At 45.8% G+C, this 26,647-nt stretch overlaps 1 protein-coding gene across 1 annotated transcript; it reads right to left on the bottom strand.

Moving 5' to 3' along the window:
- Nucleotides 1-14,206: 14,206 nt before the first annotated feature.
- On the bottom strand, nucleotides 14,207-17,081 carry NKX3-2 (NK3 homeobox 2). The gene is made up of 2 exons (XM_034772362.1): nucleotides 16,622-17,081; nucleotides 14,207-14,734 (listed from the first exon to the last, which is right to left on the bottom strand). Exons 1-2 carry the CDS (start codon nucleotides 17,079-17,081, stop codon nucleotides 14,259-14,261), a joined length of 936 nt encoding a protein of 311 aa, XP_034628253.1. The 3' UTR covers nucleotides 14,207-14,258.
- Nucleotides 17,082-26,647: the final 9,566 nt, after the last annotated feature.

Below are 26,647 nucleotides of genomic sequence, written 5' to 3'. Positions count from 1 at the left end.
TCTTTGTCTTTGTACAGGGCGCACTTTGGTGCTTCGGAACATTAGAACATGAATTTCGTGCCGATGTATTAACTTTAAAACAATCCCAACTCCAGGGTGTTTTTTGTTTTGTCTGTTTTTGATAAACCACATTAGGCGAGGAAGCACTCTGCCCGCAGTAGCTTTGACGGGTTCAGACTCCCTGACATCTCCCAGCCCTGTGAAATACAGTACTAGTTTTCTATATTTGCATTCAGAAGCTGTGGCATTTATGTTCGAGGGGAACTTGACAAAGCCACATCCCTCTGCTTCATTTCTGAAAGGAACTACAGCGATTCTAATACACAGAGCAGCCAGGCTGGTGTCGTTGTTTAGCCCCCGCTGCTCTACAACAAAATTCCGCGTAATGAACTGTAATATATGTGATCTCTATTATGTTTAAGAGGCTTTTAGTTTGTGCAGCTCTATTAGACCCTTGATACCTCTAAAAGTAGGAATTCACATCACGTGACGGAAAAGAATGTGAAAACAGAGTGAATGAGCTGGAGAAACAAACTATAAATCCAATTTGTCAGCATCTAGGCACTGGCACTCTGGGCTCCTGAATTGCACAGCCTGATGTCAGGCGGCGGTAGATGGTGCTTTGGAGCAAGTAACTTTTCTTTTTTGATACCTTTGAGTATCTCTGTTGTCCTTACAGGGGAGCAGGGAGATTCTAATCCATCGCTGCTGTTACAGTCAGATGGACACAGTCTCTTTCCCTCACTGTCTCTTCTCTCCACTTTCTGTAACGCTCTCGGTTACTTTCCATGTAACCTGAAAATATTTGGGTTGTTTAACAAGTTTCTAGCCAGTGCTTTTGAAGGAGGGTGCAATGAGGAGAGACCGCAAGGAGCAAACGTCAAAGTCGATCCCGAGTAAACACTTGCAAAACGGTTGCAGCAGCAACTTAAACTTCCCTTTCTGTGCCCTCCACCAATAGCTCCAAAAAGATCCCGTTCATTAAGAGCTTCGGCCCCGGAAGCAACTGCAATGAACTGAGATCCTTTCATTAAAAACCCCTGAGCAGTACTGTGGCCATGGGAGGCTCCTTTTCGAAATGCATCTGTGTATATAGAAATGCACTCAGGCATATGTCTATTTTGGCCCCTGTCCTTACTCGTTCTGTACAGGTAGGCCTGGTGCTATTTTTTTTTTATATATATATATAGGATTGACTTGAATCGAAACATTTGCCGGAGACCGGACTGCAGGATTTGGCCTCGTGGCAGTGTTATAGCCCTACCTGATTGCTGTCTAAACAATTTTAACAGGAAGGACTGGGACGTACACTTTCAAATTATTCCTGTCAATGGAAAGGGTCCACGCAATTGCTTAAACGTTAATGTTTTCTAGCCCCCTAAACTTGAGAGATACTTTTTAAAATATAAATATATTGGGTGCGATTTAGTTACTATGCAGCTTTTGAAGTGGAGATCTGGGCATTTTGGAGATCTTCGCACTTACTGATATTAACATCTTGGAGAATAAATGCAGTATATCCACATGGACATTTGGGGGTTTAGAAACTGTACAGTGATATCCGATACTACAGGAAAACACATTAAAAATAGACAAATAGTAATCTTGGGCAAAACCCTACGCTCATCATTCAGGCAAAACTCACATTGACTTCACTGGAAGCAGGATCGGGTCCTATTTATATTTTACAATCTCTAGGAAGGTGTCTAGGAACTATAATCTTTCACTGGGTGAGTGATCTGTGTAATTATAGCATACCATATTGCTGTGGTTTTCAGTTTACTAATCTGTATAGTCTGATCCATAAATCCTAAAGCAGGGACCTGATCCTGCTCTCATTAACTTCGGTGACTGATCTCACTGGGAACAGGACCAGTGTTCTGTTCATATCGGTGGGGCGGTTTTATTTGTTTGTTCGCCGATTACTTTGATTGTTACCCGCCAGAGCAACGACCATGCTTTTGTTCTGTGTTTGTACAGGGCCTCGTCCAATGGGGGTCCTGCTCCATGGCTGGAGCTGCTAGGCCTACTGCAGTACAAATAAATATAATACAATAATAAATAACACATCGCGGATGCCTGCTTAATAACTAGGGGAAACAACAGAAAATGGATTGTGAATCGTGTCCTTCATTTCACACAGTAAATGACAATCCACACCCGCTAATCCTTATTGCTAATTAGCAGAAAGACAAGGTGTTTGACTCCGGTTTTGGAATCTCTCTCCTTCACGTTGCGTAAATACGCGGGCATGGCGGGTTCCCTAGAGCAGAACGGTGCAGTCAGCAAATAAGGATCCGAACGAATTTCGGGTCGGGCTGCCTCCCTAGTCTTGGCTTTCGCCAAGATTACCATAAAGGCAGAAGTAAATGGAGCCCTGTCCATCAGGCAGCAAATAGAGCAGAGCCTCCACCTGGGGTCTGTCGCTTCTGGGATCAGCCGGGAGCCGTAAAGTGAGGCGCGGGCGATCATTCTAAAGTTTGCTCTCCAGACGCCTTTATCTTTGTTGGTGGTGGCTATACAATAAAGGGGAATTGCTCTGCTCCCAGAGGCCCTTTGCTACACACAGGGCACCATCAGTCTTCACTTATCGCTGCGACTTGAATGGGACCCAAGCAAAACAAAGCAACGCCGAGAATTCTGCCGAGAGCTAATTATCGTGGGTCGATTCCACTTAAGTGTGAACAGCCGCAGAATGGCAGGAGACAATGTGCTCGCCAATGATGCGTTTCCAAAGGTATTTCTTGGTATTTAGCACGTTTGCGCAGGGGGGGCTGGCTAGCTCATCTCTCTCACACAGACACACGCATGCATGGGGTACAGGCTGAGAGCAGCTGTGTGAGCGCATTTCAGTGCCGGGCAAACAGTGCGCTCAGACCTAGCTGCTGGGCAGCTGATCAGTCTGGGGGTGTAAACGGTGATTTCCCAGATGCAAGGAAGGGGGCCTGGACCGGCATCCCTCCGGTCCCACCCCCCCCCGAGGGGTCCTCTTGCAGCTGAGCGGACTGCTGAAATGGTCCCATTATCCCGCCGTGTTTCAGCCACATATGGTGGGTGGATTTAGGTGTCAAAAGGCGGAGAATTAGAAATGGTAATTGTCCGTCATTAGAGGCGAAACGTGATCTGTCACAACAACTGGAACATGTCTGGGCGCTAGCGAAAATAATTTGAATGATTAGCGCTCATTATGGATGTCAAGCCGCGTCCATTAAGTTGTATAAAGAAATTATCCTTGACGTGCGAAATCAAACTGCAAATATACAGGCCTGGCATTCCGCAGGCCCAGCGCGGGGAGGGAGGGGGCCGGCTTGGCTTCCTAGCGAGCTGCGGAGGGGCGATCAGCCCAGACAAGCCCCCAAAGCCCGTCCAGCCCCAACCCCGCAGCCGAGGGGCAGCCGGCCGCTGGCCTGGCTCCTCTAGGGTTCCCACGTGCCCCGTTAGACGTTCACTATCCAGCCCTGCCCTGTCATCCCAGCCGCAGAAATCCAGCAGTGATGGGTCCCCTGGCCTCCCGGTGCAGGACAAAGTCCCATCCCGCAGCCTCCACTTTCTGGGTGGGATGGGCTGGTCCCGCTAAAGCGAGAGAACCTTGTACACCGCAGAGCAACTAGTACTGGAAGGGGAAAGGAGGGAGAAACTGAGCTGCATCCGGGAAACAATTCACGTTGTATAGCCAGTGTAGCTAATAGGGCTGGCTTTCACCTCCCAGTACTTTTCCACAGAGAGGAAGGGAAGGAGACAGACAAGGTCGCGTACCCTGAATGGCTGAAGGATATTCTGGAAGCTGTCACCTTCAGGGACACATCTCCATCACCTGTTGTTGCTGGAGTCTTTGACAGAACCAGTCTCTTGATTCCTCCCCCCAATCGCCTGAGCTCATATCCGCTCTCCTTCCTGTGACTAATGGCAATATCAGTGCATTTAGAATGCCAATTCTGTCTCTGCCTTGCAGCCAGCCACCCGCCTGCCTCTCTCTCTCTCACACACACACACACATCTTATTACCTCTGCACGAGAATACTGAAAAATGTTTGAAACTCAACAGGATCTCCCGTCTATTAGAAAATATGCCTAAAATAGCGACAACCATTATTGCCTCTTTTAGAAAGAGAACTAATCTATTATTTTTAAAGTAGAGTGATGTGCCCTTACCGTGGGATGCATTTATTTATTTTAATCGTGTTATTATTTGGGTAAGATTACAGTATTTTTTTTTCTCTCCCTCTCCCCTGGAATTCCAGAAATACCTTCGCTTGATCGCACTACAATTAATCTGATGTTTAAGTATGTTTTGGAAGGATTAAAGGTATAGACATATTTGAATTTATAGGCCATCCGTACTCTGCCATGGATTTTTAAGCAGAAGTCCACATTGAAATCTAATCAATGGCACGATCTTCAGTTTGCACAATGGAAATCGGTCGCTATTTTTTTGTTTATATTTTATTTTTATGGCGAGAACAAACAAGCAAACAAAGAACACTTGCTGTTTGTTGAATGCACAAATAGCGTGACTGAGAGAGAGTTCAGATGCTAATCTAAGTTAATGATGTAAATACACCTTCCGAGGGGTATGACACACAGAAATATTAGTATGTTTATAATAGGAAAATCAGGGCACGTTTTCTTCATCTCGAGTTATTGGGAAAAATTTCAATGTCTATATAGGTTTCAGAGTAACAGACGTGTTAGTCTGTATCCGCAAAAAGAAGAACAGGAGTACTTGTGGCACCTTAGAGACTAACAAATTTATTAGAGCATAAGCTTTCGTGGACTACAGCCCACTTCTTCGGATGCATATGTCTATATAAAAAGTTCCAGCTGTTTCCATTTTGTTGTTCTTAGTTTAATTTGGGACTATAAATCATCCTTGATTCTGTGAAATTTTGTAATAGCTGAAATGCATCTTTGTCTCTTTCATTTTCTACTACACACTGCAACCCCATAAAAAAGAAGGGCAAATCAGTTCGAAAAAGAACGCGTATTACATCTGCACAGAAGGAAAAGTAACATACTGATTCTTTCCCGAAACATTTCGAAATCGAAATGAGACGATCCTCTGAACTGGTCCATATTTGAATTTGCTAAAAAACCTGCAGTCACGATCAATTCCCCCAGGAATCCATCGAAAGGTTAATCCACTATTTTATCTGTCTCTAGCTCCCTTGCAACAGTTATTTTTGCGAGTTATCTTGTGCAGCCACTAATTAAGGGGACCTCGTTCAACATTAAAATTAGGAAACCAAGTAGCTGCTCCATTTAAAATATGAACTTCCAGGCAGTGAACATCCAACAGACAAATATTTACTTTTTCGTTTTTATTCTTTTAGTTTTCAAATCTGGGTTGTTCCCCCAACAAGCCCCAAATAATAGTAGTTCTTGTCAAAGCATTTAGTCCCTATTTATTAATGGAGTCCTTTGCGGCGCACATCGGTTCCCTCCCGTAGTTAAAATGTGAGGCAAGGTACAGTGAAGGTACAAAGGTTTAGTATTATCTAAGCCAAGAGAAAGAATTCCCTTTCGAATGGGAACAGTTACTGGACGTTTGTGTAGGAGGGATGCTCATTCTTTGGGGGATCGCAAATGTGCTTGATGGGCCGGCCCAACGCCTGTGATTCACGATTAAAACAAAAACACCAGGCCATACCTAGAAATAGACTACCCCTTATTTCCTTTGCAGCACTGACGGCTTATTTCCCCTACAGATCAATTTTTAAAAAGCAATGATCCGTGCCCTCAAAAAGCAAAAAAACAAAAACCCAGCTTAAAATATAGCTTCCCCACCCCATTAATTAAGTGCTCATTATCAGTGTCTTTGTCACGTTTAGAAATATGAAATCAGCTCGTGGTTTTTTATCCTGAGATTTCCTAGCATCTTCATGCTGCGCATATGTGCGCTATTATTTATATTGCAGTTACCACCCTGAATTTCTGTTCGTCAAATTTGCATCGGGATTTTCCAGCTCCTAGGACTAATCTACCCGGACACAGGGATCTGAACGTCAGACTTCTATTTGCTTCTTCAGCCTCCTTACCAGTCCCTAGCTCAGATTTCGTGTCCGAAGAGACCCCCGTTATTACTATTATTACCATTAATTATTAATATGATTCCTAAATTGTAAATCGCCATTTTGTTTTGCAATCAGCCGTCCATGAAAAGGCTTCAGTGTGACGATTTCAGCTTCAAACCCCTTGTTTCAAAAACAGGACTGGAGTTCCGAGCGTGTTTTCATTTCCTGGTTTGGCTCCGCAAACCTTGCCCCGATTACACATTTTCATTAATAATATATGCTTTGTCTGACCAGAAGGGCATCAGGCAAGCGCTTGCCATAGGACGTGTGACAGAGGTGTCCACACGCAGTATATGACAGCCGCTTACAGCCCTTACAAGTTGTAAATACAAGGGCGCTCTACAACAACAGGTAGCAGCTAATTGATCGGCGTCAGCTTGTGTATATTATTTTAGCAGCAGGAACAGAGGGACAACAGGAGAAATCTGCTCGGGATCCCTTCCCCCCCCCTCCCAAATCTGAGCTCTTGCTGCCGAAGAGGCGAAGATATTTTCCCAGACCCTACACATGTGTGTATATTTAATAACAGACCTCATGATAGGAGATAAGGACAATCATGCAAGAACCCCAACAAGGACTGGCCTCACTGCCACAATCCGCGCGTGGGAGTCCAGTCATCTGTAACCTACGCTACAATTTTGTAAATATCACTTCGCCCTCGTTTTTAAGGACAGTAGCCAGCGGCTAGATGGTTTAAATAATCATAAAACTATCTCACGGCCGAGGAGGGGGCGTTGTGATTAACACATGGCACAGCCGTACGAGAGACCCCAGCTATTCCCAAGCCAAGTACTTCACTGCCCAGGAAAGTAAGAGGTGGAATCGTGCTCACCCCGTGGGAAGGAGGCGGGGCTACTCCTACACCATTCTGCAGCTGTCCTCGGTTGAAGGCAAGCAAGAAGCATTGTTGGTGGGCTCCCAAGGAAAATACATCCAGTCTGCCCCCCAGACGAGGAAGGGGCTTGTACCTTCATGGAACCCACTGTGGCTAAAAAAACAGATATAACTTAGAGAATTTTTCACTTGACCAGAGCTCAAAGAATATCGCTATCTAATCTCTGCCTACGTTAAGATAATTGATCACATACATAGAGTCCTACCCCTGTGAGACATCACTGCAAGGAGGAAATAGTAGGAAGAGATCTTGAAAATTACTGCCGGTCTCTAGCCTTCTTTTGGTGGGGGAAGTGATAGGGGAAGTTCTAGCTAAGCACCTCTGCTTCCGGCTGGACAGTTAGGGTTTTTTGAGCCCCCTTCGATCGGACTTCGGGCTTGGGAGGAGGAGTAGAGAATGCTGGTCACTAATTTCCTCCAGGATATGGGTTAAGTTTAGGTGCCCAGGGTGATCGGTTTAGATCTGAAATCACTAGACCGTTCTGGCACCACAGACCAGACAGGACTCCCCTGTGAACTCTGATAGGCCTGATGAGAATTACCAGCCACTAGCTGGATTCGTTCCTCGAAAGATCCCAGATGGTACAGGGTCTATACTTCGCCTCACTGTGGACAAGAGTGCCTCTGCTCTGAGGGCACTCTCTGTCAGAGGGCTAGAGCCAGCTTCATGCGCACCTGAGGCTGCTGTGCTGGGGGGAGATACTGAAGCATTGTGAGCTGCAATATCGGCCACCAGCTGATTAGATCTCTCTCTCTTCCAAAAATCGGACTTTAACGGTGAGGTTTCTTTGCTTTCCTGTTACCTGGCCAAGCCGGAAACATGGATGAAAGCAAACCGATGGAAGTTAAATTCAGCTCGGATGCACAAAGTGCTGGTGCATAGGCGTGGATGCATCTGCCTACCCCTACTGCTCCCTCACCCAGATCGTGTATTTGCCGTTTCCCTTTGGATCTTAACCACACCTAAGTTCAGTGACAGCAACAGTAGATAGAAGTGATTGTTTTCACTTCTGTGCTTAGCTAGCAGATTGCCCCCTTTCCTTGCTGAGCCTCACAAGAGTAACCTGCGTCTTTCCGGTGAGCCTATTACTATTGGTCTTACTTTAGCGCCTCTAATTGCAAACCGAGTGAAAGCGTCAGCTAGCGCAGAATGCAGCTAGCCATCTACTTCGTGGCGATTGCTGTGGAAAAATATCACACCTGTGCTTCATAGGCTACTCATTTACTTCCAAGTGCCAATCAAGGTCCTGGCCATGTTGACCTTGGAGACCAATTCTCCTCCCATGCTTCATCTCCACAATTGAGTTCGGTTGGGACCCTGTGGCTGACAGTCCCCAGTTTGAATTATGAAGGCTGGCCGCACCATAAGGTGGAGAGCCCTTGCCTCGCAATTAGCTGCCCCCCCCCCCCACCGGTCCAACCATGTATACTTTTTGGTGAGCATCAGCGCACAAGGCGCAGTTCATCTCTATTTACTCAGGCTTCCGGGTGCCTGAGGGTGATGAGCCGCAGCTAGAATTGGCGTACGGTTTTTTTTAAGTGATGTTTTTAAAATGTTTATACATGCTCCCAGCTAGTACAATAGATACATCTGTAGAAGACATTTCCCTTAATGAATATAATTTTATTTAAAAAACAAAAGGCGAGGTGAACCTGATAACTATATCTGGTGGATATGTCTGATATGCAAATCAGTAGTGAAATGGTTAATAGTGTAAATAATAAGACTTAGTATTTATAAATTGCCTTACCTTTTCCAGGGTCTAACATCCCACGTCCCTTCAGGCTGTTACTGCAGGCTGGTTCCATACCCAAGACTAACCTGGATCCGGAGGACTATCACTGATAACATAGTGCCCTATTGCTCATAAGCTAGTTTAAAGCCACAAATAGTTCTTACGTCTACAATCATTAACAACTGCTCCTTTTGCAGTTAGGGTGATTTTTTTAACATGACATTTTAGCTTGTCTACGCTAAATTCCGCAGATTTCCCAGCAACTGTGGATTTCTGTGCCCAAATACGCCTCTTTTGTGCCTGTTCAACACTTTGCTGCATTGTTTATCTACAATTTTATGCAAAGGCTGCAAATTAATGACGTCTCCTTCGGAAGACGCTGCAAATTGCCAGCCCCTGATGGGATGATGTGTTTCTGGAATCCTAGGGACGCGGCGGTCCTACAGTCCTCACTCAGGCAACTTTCCCATTCAAGTGAACATGAGACAGGACAGATTAATACAGACGTGTATTCTGCAGGCGCAGCTCTATTTCGTTAACCGAGCTTCGAAATGCAGATGTTTACTCCAGCGAGCCTTTGTGCTTGCGGTGCAATAGTGGTGAAACACCCTAACTTCACACACGTTTGAATGAGAAATTTTACGGCGATTTCCAATCTCTAGGCTTCTTCAGGGAAACGGCAAGTAAAATCAAAGTCCCCTTTTTATTGTTCCTTGCTAGCAAATACACACACACACACGTGTCTCACTCGTCCCCTTTGAGCTAAAACGAAAACCTGACCCAAGTACGTTGTTTGTTCCTTGCCTGCAAAAGCATTTCCCAGCCCACAAAAATTCCCTCCTTGTATTTAGTCGTTCGCCTGTCAATAGAGTGTCAGAGGTCACGTTACTGCCATTAACCTTTTCATCACCTTTGCTCCCAAAAAATCCTTATCACAGTTCACGTGGATTCCCTTGGAATAAGGGGATCCCTTGTCCACAAGGTGCGATCCCTTGTCCACAAGCTTTTCAGGGCTCCATTAAGCACAGGCCCAGTGGCGTTGAGATGGGCGAGGCAGGGGGGCGGAAGACCGTGCCCAAGTCAGAGTAACAACCAAGTGGAAGAACCGGACACAATGTGATTGAAACACAGTCTCCTTTAGACGGAGAGATTTAATTGTCAGTATTTTTTTGTGTGTGACATTTTAGGCTGGAAGATTAGACTGACCTCTGTTTTGATTGCTTCTGCATCTCTCTCTATGGACTCAGAGAAACATGTCCAGTTATGTATGTATATATAGAAAGATACACAAAGATAAATACAATTTTAGATTATTGTAGATTATACAACAAGGGTTTCTCTTCTCTTTAATTGTAGTTTCTTGTTTTACTGATTACGACTATTTTTTATATTTAAAATCCGTTTTCTGCCAACGAGTGAGTGGATATTTATTCACACTAATTATTGTACAGATTTGCAAGGTTTACTGCTTTTGATGTAAAAATCTCAACCAGGACCCATATTTCGGATAAATTTAATCGGGTTTTAATCACTGAAATGTTGAGGACAACAAGAAATGCATATTTTGAGATGAATGGCTGGTTTTTAGTGTCAAAATCCTACTCTGTTACACCGGTGTAAATCCAGAGTAATTCTATTTACTTCAGTGAAGTTACGCTGGATTTATAGCGGATTTTTCCCTTTAAGGGAAAATAAAAATCAGATAATTGTTTCTACATAAAGTATAAATCATAAACTAAAAACCCCGGTTTTTAAAGTAAAGAACGATCAGTTTCATTTTCTTCGGGTTTAAAACACAGGTACTGTTTCTTAAACATCAGGTTTTATCGAAGACAAGAGAAGGAAATTTTAGTGTTTTAATATTCGATAGCTGGATGTAAAAAAAAAAAAAAAAAAAAAAAGCCAAAGCGTCAGAATAATTTCATATAGATCATCCTCGATATTTTTTACCTTTAGTAAAAAGCACCATAAACTATGCGTATTGAATTCAAAGACAACCAGTTTGATTCTTTATCATACATGTGCATAATTACAGTTCCCAAAAAGCTATAGCCATAAGATTACACAGGGCTTTGAGACACAATCTACACTTTCCTTTCATTTTACATTTTCCTGCAGCACTATATGGATTAAAAGAAAATCAAAAGAAAGCTTCAACATAACCCTTTCCCTTCATAACCCAATCTACTACAAAAAACCCTAGAAGCCCAAACACATCGTTCAAATCTCTACCCAAGAGCTGGGTAAATGGTGTAAATGATCATCACTCCTTTGAAGTCAATAGCGCTCTGACATTTTACACCCGTTGAGACGGTCTGAATTAGCATTAGTAAGCAAGGGTGGCTGCGGGAAGAGAAAATCCTGCGCCTTCATGCGTGCAAAAGATGCAGCTGTGAAAAGAAAATCGGAAACAAATGTTAAAACGTGTGTTGACAGGAACGATGGGTTATCGGGAACTTTAAAGGGGCAGAGAGGGGCCCCGAACTTGCAACCCCAAAGTCCCATTCCTTTTCATGGGAGTTTCGCCTGCGAAAATACTTTAGGTCTAAAGAATTGCGTTCCATTGACCCTCACCCCCGCAACATAATCGAAATAAAACAACCCCCACCTCCTCGTTTTTCTCCCCCACCAGACCCTGCTGGAGTTTCTGAACGTTTTCCCTGCAGGAGTAATATTTGAACATTGACCACGAGAAATCTACAAACTAGATCTCGTGAAAACTGACATTTACAAGGAAGAACAAAACTCTCCCTAACTCCACTTGCCAAGGCAAACTACTCCCTGGGGTTACGAAAGATACTTCAGCGCAGGGGAGCCGCTGGGGGTGGGCGGTGGATTTCCAAGTCTTTCCTCCCACTGAGGAAATCGCTGCTAGATAATTCCAGCTTTTCACTGCCATGCGGAGGGAAAGGAGAGGTTGACCTTCCCTGAATAATTTAAAGGAGGAAGATGAATCTCTGAGTATGCAGATCTATGTATATTCCGTGGGTGGGGCATATTCCATAGATGGGTGCACATAAACCCAATCATTAGACGCTTAATTTTGGAGCCTTTGTGGAGTATAATAACCACCAAGAAAAAAAGGTTCATTAGCAAAGTAGCTTTAGGGATTCAGGGGGAGGAGAAAGCACTGGGACATGGCCCAAGTCACGCACACGTCCAGAAGCATAAATATATTAGGTTGCTTTCAGGTCTGCTTTCAAAATCGGTTTCACTACTTCGGTTCTTTTGAACGATTCTTTTTTGTGCGAATCATACGAAAGTCCCTCCAGTCAGCCCGGAAAGGAAAGTAGTGCAACAAAAGAGAGCAGGGAAACATGATGAGATCTTGGCAATTATCGCCTATTGTCATGTGCCCGTGTCTCCACCATGAAAAGGACTTCACTGCAGGAAACAATAAAGCCCAACTCTTGAATTCGGTCCCGGACACTAATAAAAATTTGGACGGAATTATTGGACGTAAAGACGCTTAAGAAGATGCTCTAAGAAGCCATAAGCCTTACCTGGAAAGTACACAGTCATCGGCACACACAACTCACGCAGCCACAAATTCTCCCCCCAGTATTTTTCCCTGCTGTACAATTCCAGAGGAAATAAAACACTAGCAGGATCATGCTGCCAAAGCATTTTGTAGTCTTTATAGATTTGTTTCAGGAACTTTTAGGGGATCAGTTCAAAGGAGGGAGGCTGCCCCAAGTGGCTATTTCATTTTTATATGGATTTCGTAGTTTAATTAAGAACTGGAAGTTTGGAAGGCGATTCTCCGCCTACCCGATCCAGTTTTGCAGCTTTAAGCGTCGTGTGAAGTACGACCCCTGGCTATGCACAGCGTGGTGGTGTTATTAGGTAAGCACTGCGCACAGGAATGAGAGAGTGGAAAATACATACACTTGGAATGACGATGTTGCCACTCCGTGGGTTGAAGTTATTAAATAGGCTGCCGACGACTTGCTCAATACAATCCCCACAAGAGCCAGCACCAACAAATATGGCCTCGACGTCTGAAGGATTCACTATTGCTACCAACAACAAAAAAGTTAAAATAATCAAAAATAAAATAAAGCGAAGCTGCTCACCCACACACATTCCCCCAGAGCGGACTGTGGACTGTTAATCGATCCAGTGCACAAAAACCTTACTCCTCAAGTCCTTTCTAAAGCAAAGTGTACACTGCACTTTAAGAGTGTACTGTATAAAGTCAAATTGTACTCGTCCAATCAAATACTTCGGAATTCATCTTTTTAGCCTATAATTATAGCGAGTATTCTGAATTCACTGCATCCTAAATGTAATTTAACTAGACAGAGTACAAAATATCCAACCTCTTTCTCAGAAGGAAAAGACCTATTACTGTTCTGAATATATTTGATCAAATATATGTCAATACCTCTAACAACAATGGTCCGCAGATTCACCCAAAATATATTGATCTAAATCATCTTCCGCTAGGGAAATGAAACAATAAGTGACAATAAGATAGTACTGCCAGTGTAGGAGAGGAGAGACTTTCTAAACGAAAAATATCTGTGCCGATTTAGAATTCTATGTAAAACGTAGAAAGGACACAATGGACATAACTATGTGTTAAACTAAAGTTTATAAATTAAAAAAGTACAGCGGATAGCTTACAAACATTCACAATTCATTTAAAGTAAATAATCTAGTTGAGTGCACAGTGCCATTAAAGGAGGAAAAAGCCACGAATTACCTTGTAAGAAAGAGACTGTTACATTACTGAAGTAAATCACAAACCCCCAGGATAGGTTTGCTGACGAATTTAAAGAAAGAAAAAGAAAAGGCACTGAATGGTACTAATTTTCCCCATTACGTCCATTTTAAAAAAGCCTGACTAGAAATATTCACATTGAATATAAAAATAACATTAACTTTAGTACAACTGGAAAGTGCTAAAAACTCGTTACTTCTCCCTCCCCCAACCCCACCAAGGAAAGATCCGAGGGAGAAAAAAAGATCTGGCTTTTTGATACAGGGCTCACCCTTTTGGGACACATCTGTCCTTTGCCATGGACCATGAAGAACAGGAATAACATGGGCAACAAGAGCACGGGGGATTTGAAAGAGGTTCCTTACATTCAGCACCATAAAAGGCACACACGGTTTGCAATAATTTGGAAGACCAAGGACTCCAACCAACAGAGAAAAATAATCTTCCTTTCAGTCCTTGGGGGAGTCCTTGATCTCCTGTTCTGATCCGAGTTTCTTTTTCCTTTCTCTCACACCAGATTCGGGTCTCTATCAATCCGGAGCAACAATATCAGCAAAACAAAAACAAAGAAGCAAGTCTACATGGAATAGAGTGACATGGATACCATGAACTAGTCGTGCCGAATTACAAGAGTCCTCGGCTGGAAGGGGGGAGGGGAGGAGTTTGCAAAAGTCACAACTTGGAAAGGAGGGGGAGGGGAAATTACCCAAATAACAATAATAATAAAAATAATCAAATAAAATAATAATAATAAATACTGTCCGGTGCATACAGTCCTGCAGCTGGGGCTCGGGGTTGCTTTGGATCTGAGAGGGCTGGGGCTGGTTAGTCTCATTGAGTCCCCGCGGCTGCGGTGCAGGTGGACAGGGCCCACCCGGGCAGGCAGTAGTAAGGGTAGTAGTAGGAAGGCTGCAGGGAAAGCAGCGAGGGCGGCCTCAGCATCTCTCCCGGGTGATACTGTCTCTGATCGTCCCGCACCAGCACTTTCACCGCCACTTTCTTGGCGGCCGGGGCCGAGGCCAGCAGGTCCGCGGCCATCTGGCGCCGCTTGGTCTTGTAGCGGCGGTTCTGGAACCAGATCTTCACCTGGGTCTCGGTGAGCTTGAGCGAGGCCGCCAGGTCGGCTCGCTCCGGGCCCGAGAGGTAGCGCTGGTGGTTGAAGCGCCGCTCCAGCTCGAAGACCTGCGCGTGGGAAAAGGCCGCCCGCGAGCGCTTCTTCCGCGGCTTGGGGGCCGCCTGCTCCTCCTCCCCGGCCAGCAGCTTCTCGCACTTGCTGCCTCCGTCTTCCTCCTCCGGCGGGCTGCGATCTGCGGGGGAGAGCAACAGCCGCGAGATCAGAGACAGGCCAGGCTGCGCCGGAGCAGGTCACCGACACAAACCCAGGGACAGTGGGGCGAAGGGAGATCGTCATCCCCCTGCAATGAGTCCTCCTAGGCACCGCTCAGAGGGCAGGTCTAGGCCCCCAGCAGGCCAGGTTCATGGGGAAGGTCACAGAAACCGAGCCAGGCACAGCTCAGGGATAAGGCCGCACTGCACCCCCCCTCCCCCAAACCCAGCCAGGCACACCTCAGGGGTAGGCCGCACTGCACCCCCCCACCCCCAACCAGGCACACCTCAGGGTAGGCCGCACTGCATCCCCTCCTTACGCAGGCATAGTTCAAGACTTTTGACTGCTTGCTTTACAGGTCTCATTTCATCCCCGCAGGGGCAGTGGCAGGAGATGCAGCCAAGAAGAGGGCCAGGCTGGGTTCCCCAGCCCAGGGGTGTCTTTGGGGACCACAACTCGCTCCAGCCGGGCCAGCTCAGGGGAGCGGTTATCCTAACATGTTCCCCAGCTGGGGGGTGCAGTGTATGTCCCTGCCCCACTCCGCCCTCGGGGGTCACGGGCTGGCCCAGCTCTTCCCACCATCACTGAGGCAGAGCTCAGGGGCTTCTAGACATTTCACACACTTGGCTTTGCACAGGTCTCATTCATAAGGAACAAGTGCTTGCAGGGCAGCTAGTGATCAGTAATTAGGGATTATTAGTGGGATGGCTTTTATCTTTTGGGAGCACATCAGAGAGAGCAGCAAACGCTTTGAATCGCTGGGCAAGAGAAGTGACTGCTTGTGTTGAGCTTGCTTTCCCCTGTGGTTTTGCATTTCTCTCCTTTCATTGCACTGTTCTGCCTGTGTCATCTGGACTTGCCTGGCATCCAGGGGCAAGGGGATGGCTCCCTCCTTTGCCATCATTATTCTTTGTTGTCAATTGCCTGGCCATCTCTTTAAAAATAAATAAATCCCCGGGGAAAAAGGCGCCTCTGACCCAAGGCCTGTGGGAGTAAAAAGGCATCTAGAAGATATTTCACTTCTCACAAACAGCAGGGAGGCCTCCAGCCGCCAGCAGGGAGCGTGACCCCAAATGCAAGGCGCGGTGGGGTTCTATTTCCTTTAGCACAAAGTAAAATTTTGAGCCCCACATCGTTGCTATTAGCCCCGACCATAAGGACTCAAGGCTTAGGGGAATACATTTCACCAAGAGTCCGCGGAATGTGTTCACTGCTCTTCTTCCCCCCACACTAGTTCTTTTCTTAGCAAAGTTATGGTCTTGGTAAACTTCTCACCATGTCCAGTCAGGTGACTTGTTGTCTGAACAGCACTTCCAGAATTCAAAGCTGGTGGCCGGTGGATGGTTATTGTGACTGATCTTTTTAGCTGTCCCATTCACACACAGGGTCTGTACCTCTCTATCACGGGCTTTCTCTGAGCCTTTCTGCCCCCCCGCTCCCCAAATCTCTATTCTGATTCTCCTTCCTTGTGAGATGCCCCAGCTACAATCACTAGCCAGCGCCCGCCCTGGGAGAGCTCTGGAGAGACCGATTCTCCTTCGCCCTTGGGAACGGGAGGCATAAGGCACAAGAGGGCCTGACAGCAATCACAGACCATGCCACACTAGGGCACGCTAGGCTCGGCCACCATCAGGAGCTGGAGACTGGAGGGCGCAAAGAGCTCTGGAGCAAGCATCAGGGTCCTGGGCATCTCTAGTTTCCGGGGCACACCGGGAAACGGGTGTCCAAGGTCTCAGAGGGCTGATCGCAAACCCCAGGGGACCGGGAGTCCCCGCTCTCTAAGGCATATGGAGCTCAGCCCCTCCCTCCCCCCCAGGGCCCTCCTCGGCCCATGGCCTCTCCACCGACTCTCCCCCCACAAGCGTACCTGAAACGCTGGCCGACATCTCGCTGTCACTGAGGCCGGGGGGCTCTTCCTCCTGATCCCTGGGCTGAGCCTCCCGCGCAGGCCGCCCCCGACCAGGGGCCTCTCTGGAGCGGGCGCTGTTGCCGGGCGGCCCCTGCTGCACCCCGGTGCCCTCCTCCTCCGAGCGCCTCTCGCCCTCGTGGTCATCGCTGAGCGCCGAGTCCGAATCCCAGCCCGCCGGGGCTCCCATCGTCCTCCCCGCCGCTGCCGGCGCAGCCCGGACGCAGGCCGGGGACAGCAGCAAAGCCTCTTCGGCTGCGCCCGCGTCTGCCCTCTCGCCAAACAGCCTCCAGCAGCAAGCGGGCGTGGTGGGGGTGGCCGGCGGCGGCCGCCCCGCCAAGTGCTGAGCGCGCTCCTCCTTCTTGTTGAGGATGGCCTGGATGGAGAAAGGCGTCAAGGCGTTACCGCTGCGGACAGCCATCTGCCCCAGGGCCGCCGCGGGGGGCGGGCTAGCGCGGGGAGTAGGGAAAGAGACACCGAAGCGAGAGCTGCCGCCGAAGCGCCCCGGTGCACCGGCGCCAGAGCCAGTCTCCGCCCGGATCCCGCTCCTTCAACTGGGAGACTTCATCGCCGCCCCCGGCTGCAGCCCTTGCTCCCAGGCTCGGCGAGAACGAGCAACTGTAGGGAGCTGGGGACGCTTTAATACGCCGTTCCCATGCAGCCCTCCCATAAGAGCCTGGATGGCTGTCTGGCCTGGGGGCTGCTTCTGAGCCTCCCTCGCTCCTTCTCCCCTGCCGCAGCTGGGTCCCTCGCGGCGCTGGACTTTTTTCTGCCTCTATCTGTTCCTTGGCTCTTTCCTTCTCCTTTTTCTCCCAGCCCCGGTGTCATTCCTCACCTATGAGTGACAGTCCCGACCCCGAGCCTTCCCATTGGGCAGCGCTCTGCGCAGGGTGGGAGTTGATTGGCGCGCCACAGCTGGAAGCTGTTGATCTTCGGACAGAACTGGGCGAGTAGAAGGGAGTCGGACGTGGGCTAGTTAACCCCTTCCTCTCTGGGGTGGGGGCTGCATGGCCATGTCACGGACGCCCTTCAAGCCTGGAGCGATCTATCCCCTACGAATAGATCTTCTGTGCCCTAACCCAAGGGGTTTACAGAAATATATTAGCCCTTCAACTTTTCATTCTAAACGCGTGATGGTTCAAAGGATTGCCACGGTCCTCTTACTTTCTATATTATGGTTTAACCCACCCCAAACAAATGCTTCCGTTCCTTGTGAAAAACCATGTACTTAATCCGAATCATTAGCTCTCAGAGTTTCGGGGTGCTTTCCCCTCCTCCTCTGTGCTGGTTAAATTGGGAAATCGATGTAGTGACCCACTTTTAAAATATGGTTTAATTAAAGTTGAAACAGTCAATGGAAACGTAAACAGTGTTCCAAATTAGGAAACCTTTAAAATACAGCTCTCTAGGAAGAGTCTTTAAAATTATTTATTTCATAGTCTGTTAGGGAGTGTAAAACTGCGCCTGAATTAAAGCTGAGTATGCTATTTAGCTTTATATTGTGGAGAAAAACGTTCAGATTTTGGGCTGCTTGCTTTATAGGGACCATTCAAAATTTCTTCCACAATTTTCTAAAACAGGGGTGTTACTTTTCCTATTATTTTAGTTATTTACAATTTGATGATTTTATATCAATGGTTATCTTAATCTAATGGGACTTTTAAAGTCTTTTTTTGTTGTTGTTGTTACTGCGATTAAAAACGGTTCTTACTTCTAAATCGCTATTTGACGGAAAGAAAATAACTCTAAATAACAGGAACATGTTGGAAACTATGAAATCAACACGTATCTTATAAATGTTACTTATTTAAACATATACAACAAATGTGTCTCAAGTATCATGTTTTATTTTCCCCATTTAAAATATTGCCGCTCTAATAAAATATAGAAAAATCCCGACTTGAGTATTAATAAGGTAAATGAAAACTGTAAGCTCAGTGCTACAGCTCTGAGTTTTGGGTTTAGTGATGAGGGCCAATACAATGAAAAATATAATCTCAAGATTTTTCGTTACGGAACTGGCGGTTTTTATCGTCTAATAAATACACATGATTTTACCGCCTGGAACAGAACCTCGCCTCTTTTATAAACCTATCTAAGCATTGAGCATTTTTAATTTTGTTGCCTGCAGCAGCGTCGTTTTACACTCGACCAAGAAACCGATTGATTGTGAACGATTCTCGTTCAAAATATTTCCTAAAACCTCAGGATTGCCGCCCAAAAATATCTGCTTTGCCCTGCGCAGTAAAGAAACCAAAAAACGTCTTTGATATGACGAATGAGGGTCTGATTAAAGCTTGGGAACAAATAAAGCCAGTTTAAATATTATTTGGGCTCCTTCTTCTCGTGTTTCCCAGGGGTAGTTATCAGTTCTGGTACGTAGTGTCTAGGTGCATGGGTTTGGCGCAATAGATATGCGAAGGAAACTGGGGGTGGGGGAGATGGAGAGGGTAACCGAAATAGGACGTATATGGGGGAGTATGTGTGAAATATGCAGCCCACGACACCTTAAAGTGACTATCAGTAAACATGCAAGGAGCTTCTGGGTGCTGTGCCGTGTGTTTATAATAGCCATGCCAGGAGCTTTAGGGGTAACAGGACCGATTAACAGCGGCTGGGAGTGTGGGGTGTATTCGTGTAAGTGGAAATGCGCGTGGGTGTAAGAGACACACACACACGCTGGGCGTTTTGAGGCACCCCCTGAGTAATAGATACAGGCACTTGGCGTAGGTGACCAAAGCTGGGGTGTGTGTGACAGAAACACTCAAGGCGCTTTTGAGGCGCAGAGCGGCGTGCTGGGGGCAGAGGCCCTGCGTTTCCTGGCGCGTGCGGGGAGCCCGCGTGCGGACGGGGAGCGGAGCGGAGCGAAGCGAGGCAGGACTGTGGAGCTCCCAGGCCAGGCTCCGGGCGTCGCTAGAGCCGCCGCTCCGATTTGCACGCCTTTGGTAGAGTATACACTGCTGGACACCCCCCCGGGGGGCTAGCTCGCAAGGGCTGGGATTCTTCTTTGCTAGGCTGCGCTTGCGGTGCCCTCTCCCAGCCCCGAGGACAGTCCCCGGGCGAGGAGGCCGGGCAGCGAGCGCCGGAGAACAGGGGTAAGGAAGACGGAGTGTACGGGGAGCCTGAGGCCGGGCCAGGCCGGTTGCTCCAGGCGCGGCGGCTGCTCGCAGCTGCCTGGTACCGACTGGGTGGTCCGCGCTCCTCGCTGGGCTGAGCTGCAGGCGCAGCTCCGCAGCTATCGGGCAGCAGGACGCCCGGAGCCGCTCCGTTTGTTTGCTCTGCCATCCAGAGACTGATCGCTTATGACCTGTAAACGCAATTGCCACCGGGGCTCAAACTCCAAACTGCCGGCTTCAGCGCTGCCCGAACTCAGACCCGAGCATTCAAAGGGTGAGAGTCTGTATTGGGGGGTCTCCCCAGGCAGCCCTGCGTACCCCTGCCCCACACCAGACATCCCACTGGAGCAAAGTTAGGGAGGCGCACAGTCAATCCGGCTGGCGAGTGAAGGAGAGAGAGAGGATCGCTTGTCTGCCACACACATTCACTGCAGCTGATTGGAAAGTCTGTGCCAGAAATCGCTTTTATTCTGACTTGCAAAAAGTTCACCCCCCCCAAGTTTGTCATGATTCGTTACAAATAATCTCTTCTAATTATCATCAGCCCCGAGCCTTCTAATCAGATGCAATGCTCACTTAATAGTTTGCTAAAATCATTTTTAAGTCCTGTTTTTTCAATGGTCCAATGAAATGCCTCTATATACCGAGAAATAACGTTTTTTTCTAGAGCCATCCATCCTGCACAGAAACATTCTTGTAGATCTAACCATATTTGCTGCTGTCCTTTACAAATCGTCTTATTGTTTTGCAGAGATAAATTGCTTCACATAGTAACCTTGAACTCACCGCACGATCGAATTATTCACCAAAAGACCAGGACACTTACAAATAATTACTCCCTGATAATATCTGAGAGAGAAAGAGGAAAATTATATAAATCTTCTCTGTAGAAGAAGGGTAAGCAATAAAGAAAGATTTACAATGTTGTTTAATTGATAGGTCAGAGTGTAACATACGAATGTCCCGGAAGTGACAATTTCCACATCTCCCTCAATCCATCAGTAAGTGTTTTATAGGACTTGTTTTCCTCTTAAAAATAGAAAACAAGTATTTTGTTTGAGTTGCCATTTTATACAGCTGACTTGCAGATAGCAAATCTTTGTGTATATTATATATCTGTTTTAAAAGTGTGATGCTTTAGATCTACCTGTTAGTTCTTCACAGGAAATTATTTTGTATTCTTCTATTTGGGCTTAATTTATACAGCTCCATCTCTATCTCCTCTATCAGAAACTTTTAAATATTAATTTCAGCGAATGGATCATCTATTTTCCCTACAGTTTTTCTTCTCTGTCTTTTCAGATCATGTCAAGAAATATGAGGAAAAATAGCTTTCGGATAGTAGATCTTAAATATTATGAACCGTAAAAACACTCAATTGTAAACCGGTCTACAACTACAAATAGACAGGCTGCGCCACCTAGAGGCAGTTCTGTATCAGTACTCGCTCTCTCATGGCTGTGTTGCTGCTCTGTTAAGTAACTCGGCTGAAAACAATCTTGATCCTGATTATTAATTAAACAGAAGTAGTTCAGGAACACGGCAGCAGTCTAGCATTCGGCAACAAAGTCTGTGCTCTGAAGGACATGCTTGTTAGTTGGTGCAGTGCTGATATATTTTTAATGTAAATTTTTAAACCAAGTTTTGGACAATTTAGATATTGAATCAGTATAAACTGGTGTGAGTGAGTAAGGATGACCAGTGTGAGTAAAGATAACAGGATAGGGCCCAAAATGGCCCAAATTTGAATTATATCAGAGGCCTGGGAGAAACCAGGCATTTTTCCTTTAAACTACCTACTGAGTAGTTAGTTAGAAGTGTCCTTATTTCAGATGAATTGCTCCTTTCTTAAGCTGTGAGTCTTTCCTCTAGGATAGAAGAGAAAGTAGGCTCAGACTCAGAATGATGGCCCACAAGCTCCTCTCAATGTTGTGGCATGCTGGGGAGACAAAATGGTATGAACTGGAGAATAGTCAAAGTGCATGCTTCCTGAAATGTGACATAAGTAAGGCATACAACTATCTGGTCAACCTTCATCACTTAAGCATTCCCTAACTTTGATGGGAATACTTGTGGTAAAGTGAGCAGGATTTATCCAACATGTCTGTATTTGAGGAACACTAACCAGCCGTCAGTTAGAGAGGGTCACATGAAAGAATCCATAGTGGGATGGGGAAAATAATAATACTCATAATTATTACACAGCATGGGAAGCAGTCTGGAATCCACTGAGTAGCTAAAAGTCTTTACCCACTAATCAGAAACCTGTGCATGGGTTCATGTCCAGGCCCTTAGCCCATTCTGAGCTGCTGCCTTAAATGTCTTTTATTAAATACTTGCACAGGGCCTACTTCTTTTAGCCTGGGATCCCTCATATTAATACAGTTGTGTAAATTGCTTTAAAAATGTAAACAATATCTCTTTTTCTTTTTAAACAAATCCCCTGAGGTGTTGGAAACCCAATCGGAAATGACCTGCTTGTTTTCACTGTCCAAGGTAAGTGAAATGCAAAGGAAATACACACACATTGCATAAATGGAGCAAAAGCAAATTAGATGTTTAACATTCTCCTGTTTAAAAAGGCAAGGTACTTTGAGTCTCACAGATAATGTTTTACAATGGAGCTACATCATCCTTTACATGGGAGTAAACTGTATAAGGACAGCAAACCTTGTAGAGGTTCTCTGACATTGTTCCCTTGGGGAGGTAGGGTTTGGCCACCTGGGGAACCAGTTGGGGATTTGTTTCCCCCCAAACCCAGTGGTTCTCCCAAGACCCATGCAGATCTCAGGAATTCCAGAAGCTAGGAACATCCTCAGTGAATGCTTGTGCTTCTACACTGGCTTCCTATCCCTTACAGCCCTTTCCCAGTCTAGTCAGAAGCACAGTTGCAATTGAGATGTGCTGCCAAGTGCTCTCCCTCCATCCATGGTGGGGGACAGTTCCTAAGTAATTCTGCCCAGGGATCGTTAATTTGAGGTGAGATTTCCCCTGAAGAGCAGCTGTCTCCCAAACCCTACTCCCAGCTTACCTCCTCCTGATTGTACATGTATGGATCCCTACAGAGTCTCATGGAAGGTCTTTCATGGGGCTTGGGGAAGACAAGGCCACTTCTGACTCTGAGTGGAGGGGATGATCTAGTACAGTGGCTCTCATCAAGGGGTACACAAATCCCTAGGGGTACGCAGAGGTCTTCCAGGAGGTACATTAACTCATCTAGAGATTTGCCTAGTTTTAAAACAGGCTACATAAAAAACACTTGCAAAGTCAGTAGAAACTAAAATTTCATACAGACAATGACTTGTTTATACTGCTTTATATACCATACCCTGAAATGTAAGTACAATGTTTATATTCCAATTGATTTATTTTTATAATTAATGGTAAAAAAGAGAAAGTAAGCAATTTTTCAGTAATGGTGTGCTGTGACACTTTTATATTTTTATATCTGATTTTGTAAGCAAGTGGTTTTTAAGTGAGGTGAAACTTGGGGGTACACAAGACAAATCAGACTCTTGAAAGGGGTACAGGAGCCTGGAAAGGTAGAGAGCCACTGACCTACTAGTACATTACTTTTATCATGACTGTGCTCCTTTAAGGTTCTGCAGTATATGAAATGTAAAGTGTTCTGGACAGAACACCAATTTCACAAGAAACCATCAGGTCAGCCTCTTCTGAATAGGATAGGATTACATTTGATAAAAAAATCATGTTTCCAAATGAATCTCACATTGAAATGCATGGTGATAGTAGTATGTATATTGTTTAAATAAGTTACAACAAAGATTTTACTTGTGTATTAGTTGGTCTTCTTGCAAGATTAATGGTTGCAGTACCAACGTGCTCAAATTGCTTTTACAAAAGCAAGAACCTTATGCTCCTGCCATTGTTGTCAGTGGTATGTTTTATTTACTTTAGTGGCTGCAGAAAAGGCTCCTTAATATTAATAGAAAGATTATCATGATTTTTAGAATTACATTTAAACAAAGCAAGTATTTTCCTCTTAATAGTAAACTTGAAACACAAATGTAATATTAAAAATTAGACATTTTAAACTTATCAACTGCTGAGAATATACTTACCAAATTAGCGTTGGTAGGTTTTAATAGCAGGACTGTAATCTGCTTCTCTTCTTATTTTCCTTATATGGGGAAAAGGCTATGTTCCTTTAAGACTGGGAGACACAAATGCAAACATTCCCATAAAGTTTACAACCAAACTGAAAGTAATGTCTGAATCTTGCTGGTTGTTGCAGGGTGACGCTATTTGGCCCCGTTTAAATGCTCATAGCCGCTGCTCCTGGAAACAAACTAAAACTCCTGTTGTAACCTCATCTTTGGAGTAAAAAGTGGAATCCTGGCATGCAAAATACTGAAAAAACCCACAATGTCAGCACTTTGCAAATTGCTTCACAGTTAATCTCCCTTAACACACCCCTCCCCCTGCCCATGAAAAGGAGACAAAGAAAATACTTAGTTAAAATTATCTGAATAACTCCCAGGAAAAAAATAGAGATGCACATTTACTTCCACCACTTATACAGTGTCACCAAAAGGCAATGGGATATTGACTCAATAAGGGCCCAATTCTGCATTACATGTTCAGGCAAAACTCTCATTCTAGTCAGCCTTTTCCCTTCACTTATTGCCCCTAGTGCTGGAATGAATTGATGTATCTTCTTTATCTTCTGATATATTTGTCTGTTACACTCTGTACATCTTTCAGAAGTTTGGCTATAATTGTTAATAATAACAACATAGCATGCTTATCCCAAGATCTGGGAGCACCTTGTAAATAGTAATTAAGCTTTATAACCCTTTTATGAAATAATATATTGCAATACTTTGCTTCTGGACTTAAATTTCCATGTGTAGGCCTCAAGATGCTTTAAAGGAAGGTTAGTATAATTATTCCCATTTTAACAGTAGAGCAACTGAGGCACTGAGAAATTAAAGTCCAAAGTCATATATCAAGTATGTGACAGCGTCAAGAATAGAATGGCTTCCAGTATCTACTGTACCTACTGGGCAACACCTCCTTTATATAATTTATTAAGACATTCAAATTTTAATGTATCCCCACTGCATTAAAGGAAATTCATTTGTCCTATGCAAGGCTCTTATGCTATCAAAAATGTTCTTGTTAGTCTGATGCTACAATCTTTAATTAGGCAAAACTCCCACTGAAGTCAGTCTTATTTCCTCTTTGTTTCTGTTGCTACAATCAATTAATGCCTCACCTTCATCTCTCTTTTATATTTGTCTTCTATATTCTGAAGGAGAATTCATCTTTCTCCTATGACAGTTAGTTATGTAATTAAAACCAATGGGAGTTTTTCCCATGGCATAATCACTTAACTGGTCTTTACCTTATTTTACTTGTAAGTAAAACAATACTGGACTTGCCTACTTCACAAAGTGTTATGAAGTTTAATTAATGTTTGTAAGGGGATTTCAGATTTTTGTATGAAAGATGTTAAGTACTAGGGTCAGTCTTGTAATCATCTCAGATTCAGTTTTGCATCATCTTTAATATTCATATCCAGTAATAAATACATAGACAATAACAACAGAAGAGTCCAAGATCCACCAGTGGCTACCCCTTGTAAGTGCATACGGATTGCAAGAAATTATCCAAAAGATCCAGGATTGGGTTACAGTGTGTCACATGTTCTTCACCTCTGGGTTTTTCTTTGCTGTGTAGACATACTCTGAGATCTTACTAACAAAGCTCTAGCCTGCTATCCTTTGATCCCGAAAACCTTAAGAATGTCTTGACAAGGGAGCAAGACTAACTCAGGGAAAATAGGGTTTTAAAAACCCACCTCCTAGACTGGAGGAGGTAGCGAACAGGAGCAGCAAACAGGGGAGTTTTGCAAGGGGCAGTTTAAAAGGGGAGTATGAGAGGCAGATACACATAACAAACATACTCTAAAAACTTAGGCCAATAACACCCCTCCCTCCAGAGCCGTAACTAGCTATTTTTGCGCCCGAGGCAAGAATATAAAATTGCGCACCCCCCCCCCCTCTGGCAGCGCCGCCCCCCCTTGGCTCCTCCGGGCACACCTTGGCCATGCTGCCCCCCCCCCGCGCTCCTCCAGCCGTGCCTCGCCCTTGGCTCCTCCAGTCGCACCGTGCTGTGCCCCCCCCCCCNCCCCTTTCACTGCTCCAGCCGCACCGCCCCCTCCTCGCTCCTCTGGCTGTGCCGTGCCCCCCTGCTTCTCCATCCCCCCCCCGCTCCTCCGGCTGTGCTGTGCCGCCCCCCCCGCTCCTCCGGCCGCACCCCCCGCCCCCGCGCCTTGCTCCTTCGGCCGCACTGCAGCAGCGCCTCCGCCCCTCGCTTTTTTTTGCTTGGGGCGGCAGTAAAAAAGTTAGACCTGGCCCTGCACTCCCCACCCCAGCTCACCTCTGCTCTGCCTCTGCCTCCCTGGGCCTGAGTGTGCCACCGGTTGTTTCTCTGTGCTCCCAGGCTTCCCACGCGAACAGCTGATTCGTGGGAAGCGGGGGGCTCGGAGAAGCAGGGGCAGAGCGTTCAGGGGAGGAGGCGGAGAGGAGGTGATTGCGCCCCTCCCCTTTGTGCACCTGAGGCAAGTGTCTCACTCGCTTCGCCCTTGTTACGGCACTGCCTCCCCCCAAAACAAGCAAACAGACACAAAAAGAACCCTTCAAGAGTAAAAATAATACAGGCAGTAGTCCAGCCGCAGAGTAGGGGTAACCCAGTTTATTGCATTGACTGCAGCACTTGCATTACCTGCCCACCAGGCAGGTAATTGTATGTGTGCATTCAATGTGAACAACTCATGGCCCTCAGAGAGAGACCATATGGGCTCTCGAGACCAAAGTCGCTGAACTGGTGGAGCTAAGGGAGACAG

Source organism: Trachemys scripta, chromosome 5 (assembly GCF_013100865.1).
Source record: "Trachemys scripta elegans isolate TJP31775 chromosome 5, CAS_Tse_1.0, whole genome shotgun sequence".
Classification (NCBI taxonomy): Eukaryota; Metazoa; Chordata; order Testudines; family Emydidae; genus Trachemys; species Trachemys scripta.
Note: the sequence above shows the minus strand (reverse complement) of the source record. Positions and strands in the feature narration are given on the sequence as shown.

Coding starts and splice junctions, on each gene's coding strand:
- NKX3-2 (XM_034772362.1), bottom strand. CDS start 17,081: ATGGCTGTCCGCAGCGGTAACGCCTTGACGCCTTTCTCCATCCAGGCC. Junction 14,735..16,621: donor GATGTCGGCCAGCGTTTCAG/GTACGCTTGTGG, acceptor TCTCCCCCGCAG/ATCGCAGCCCGCCGGAGGAG.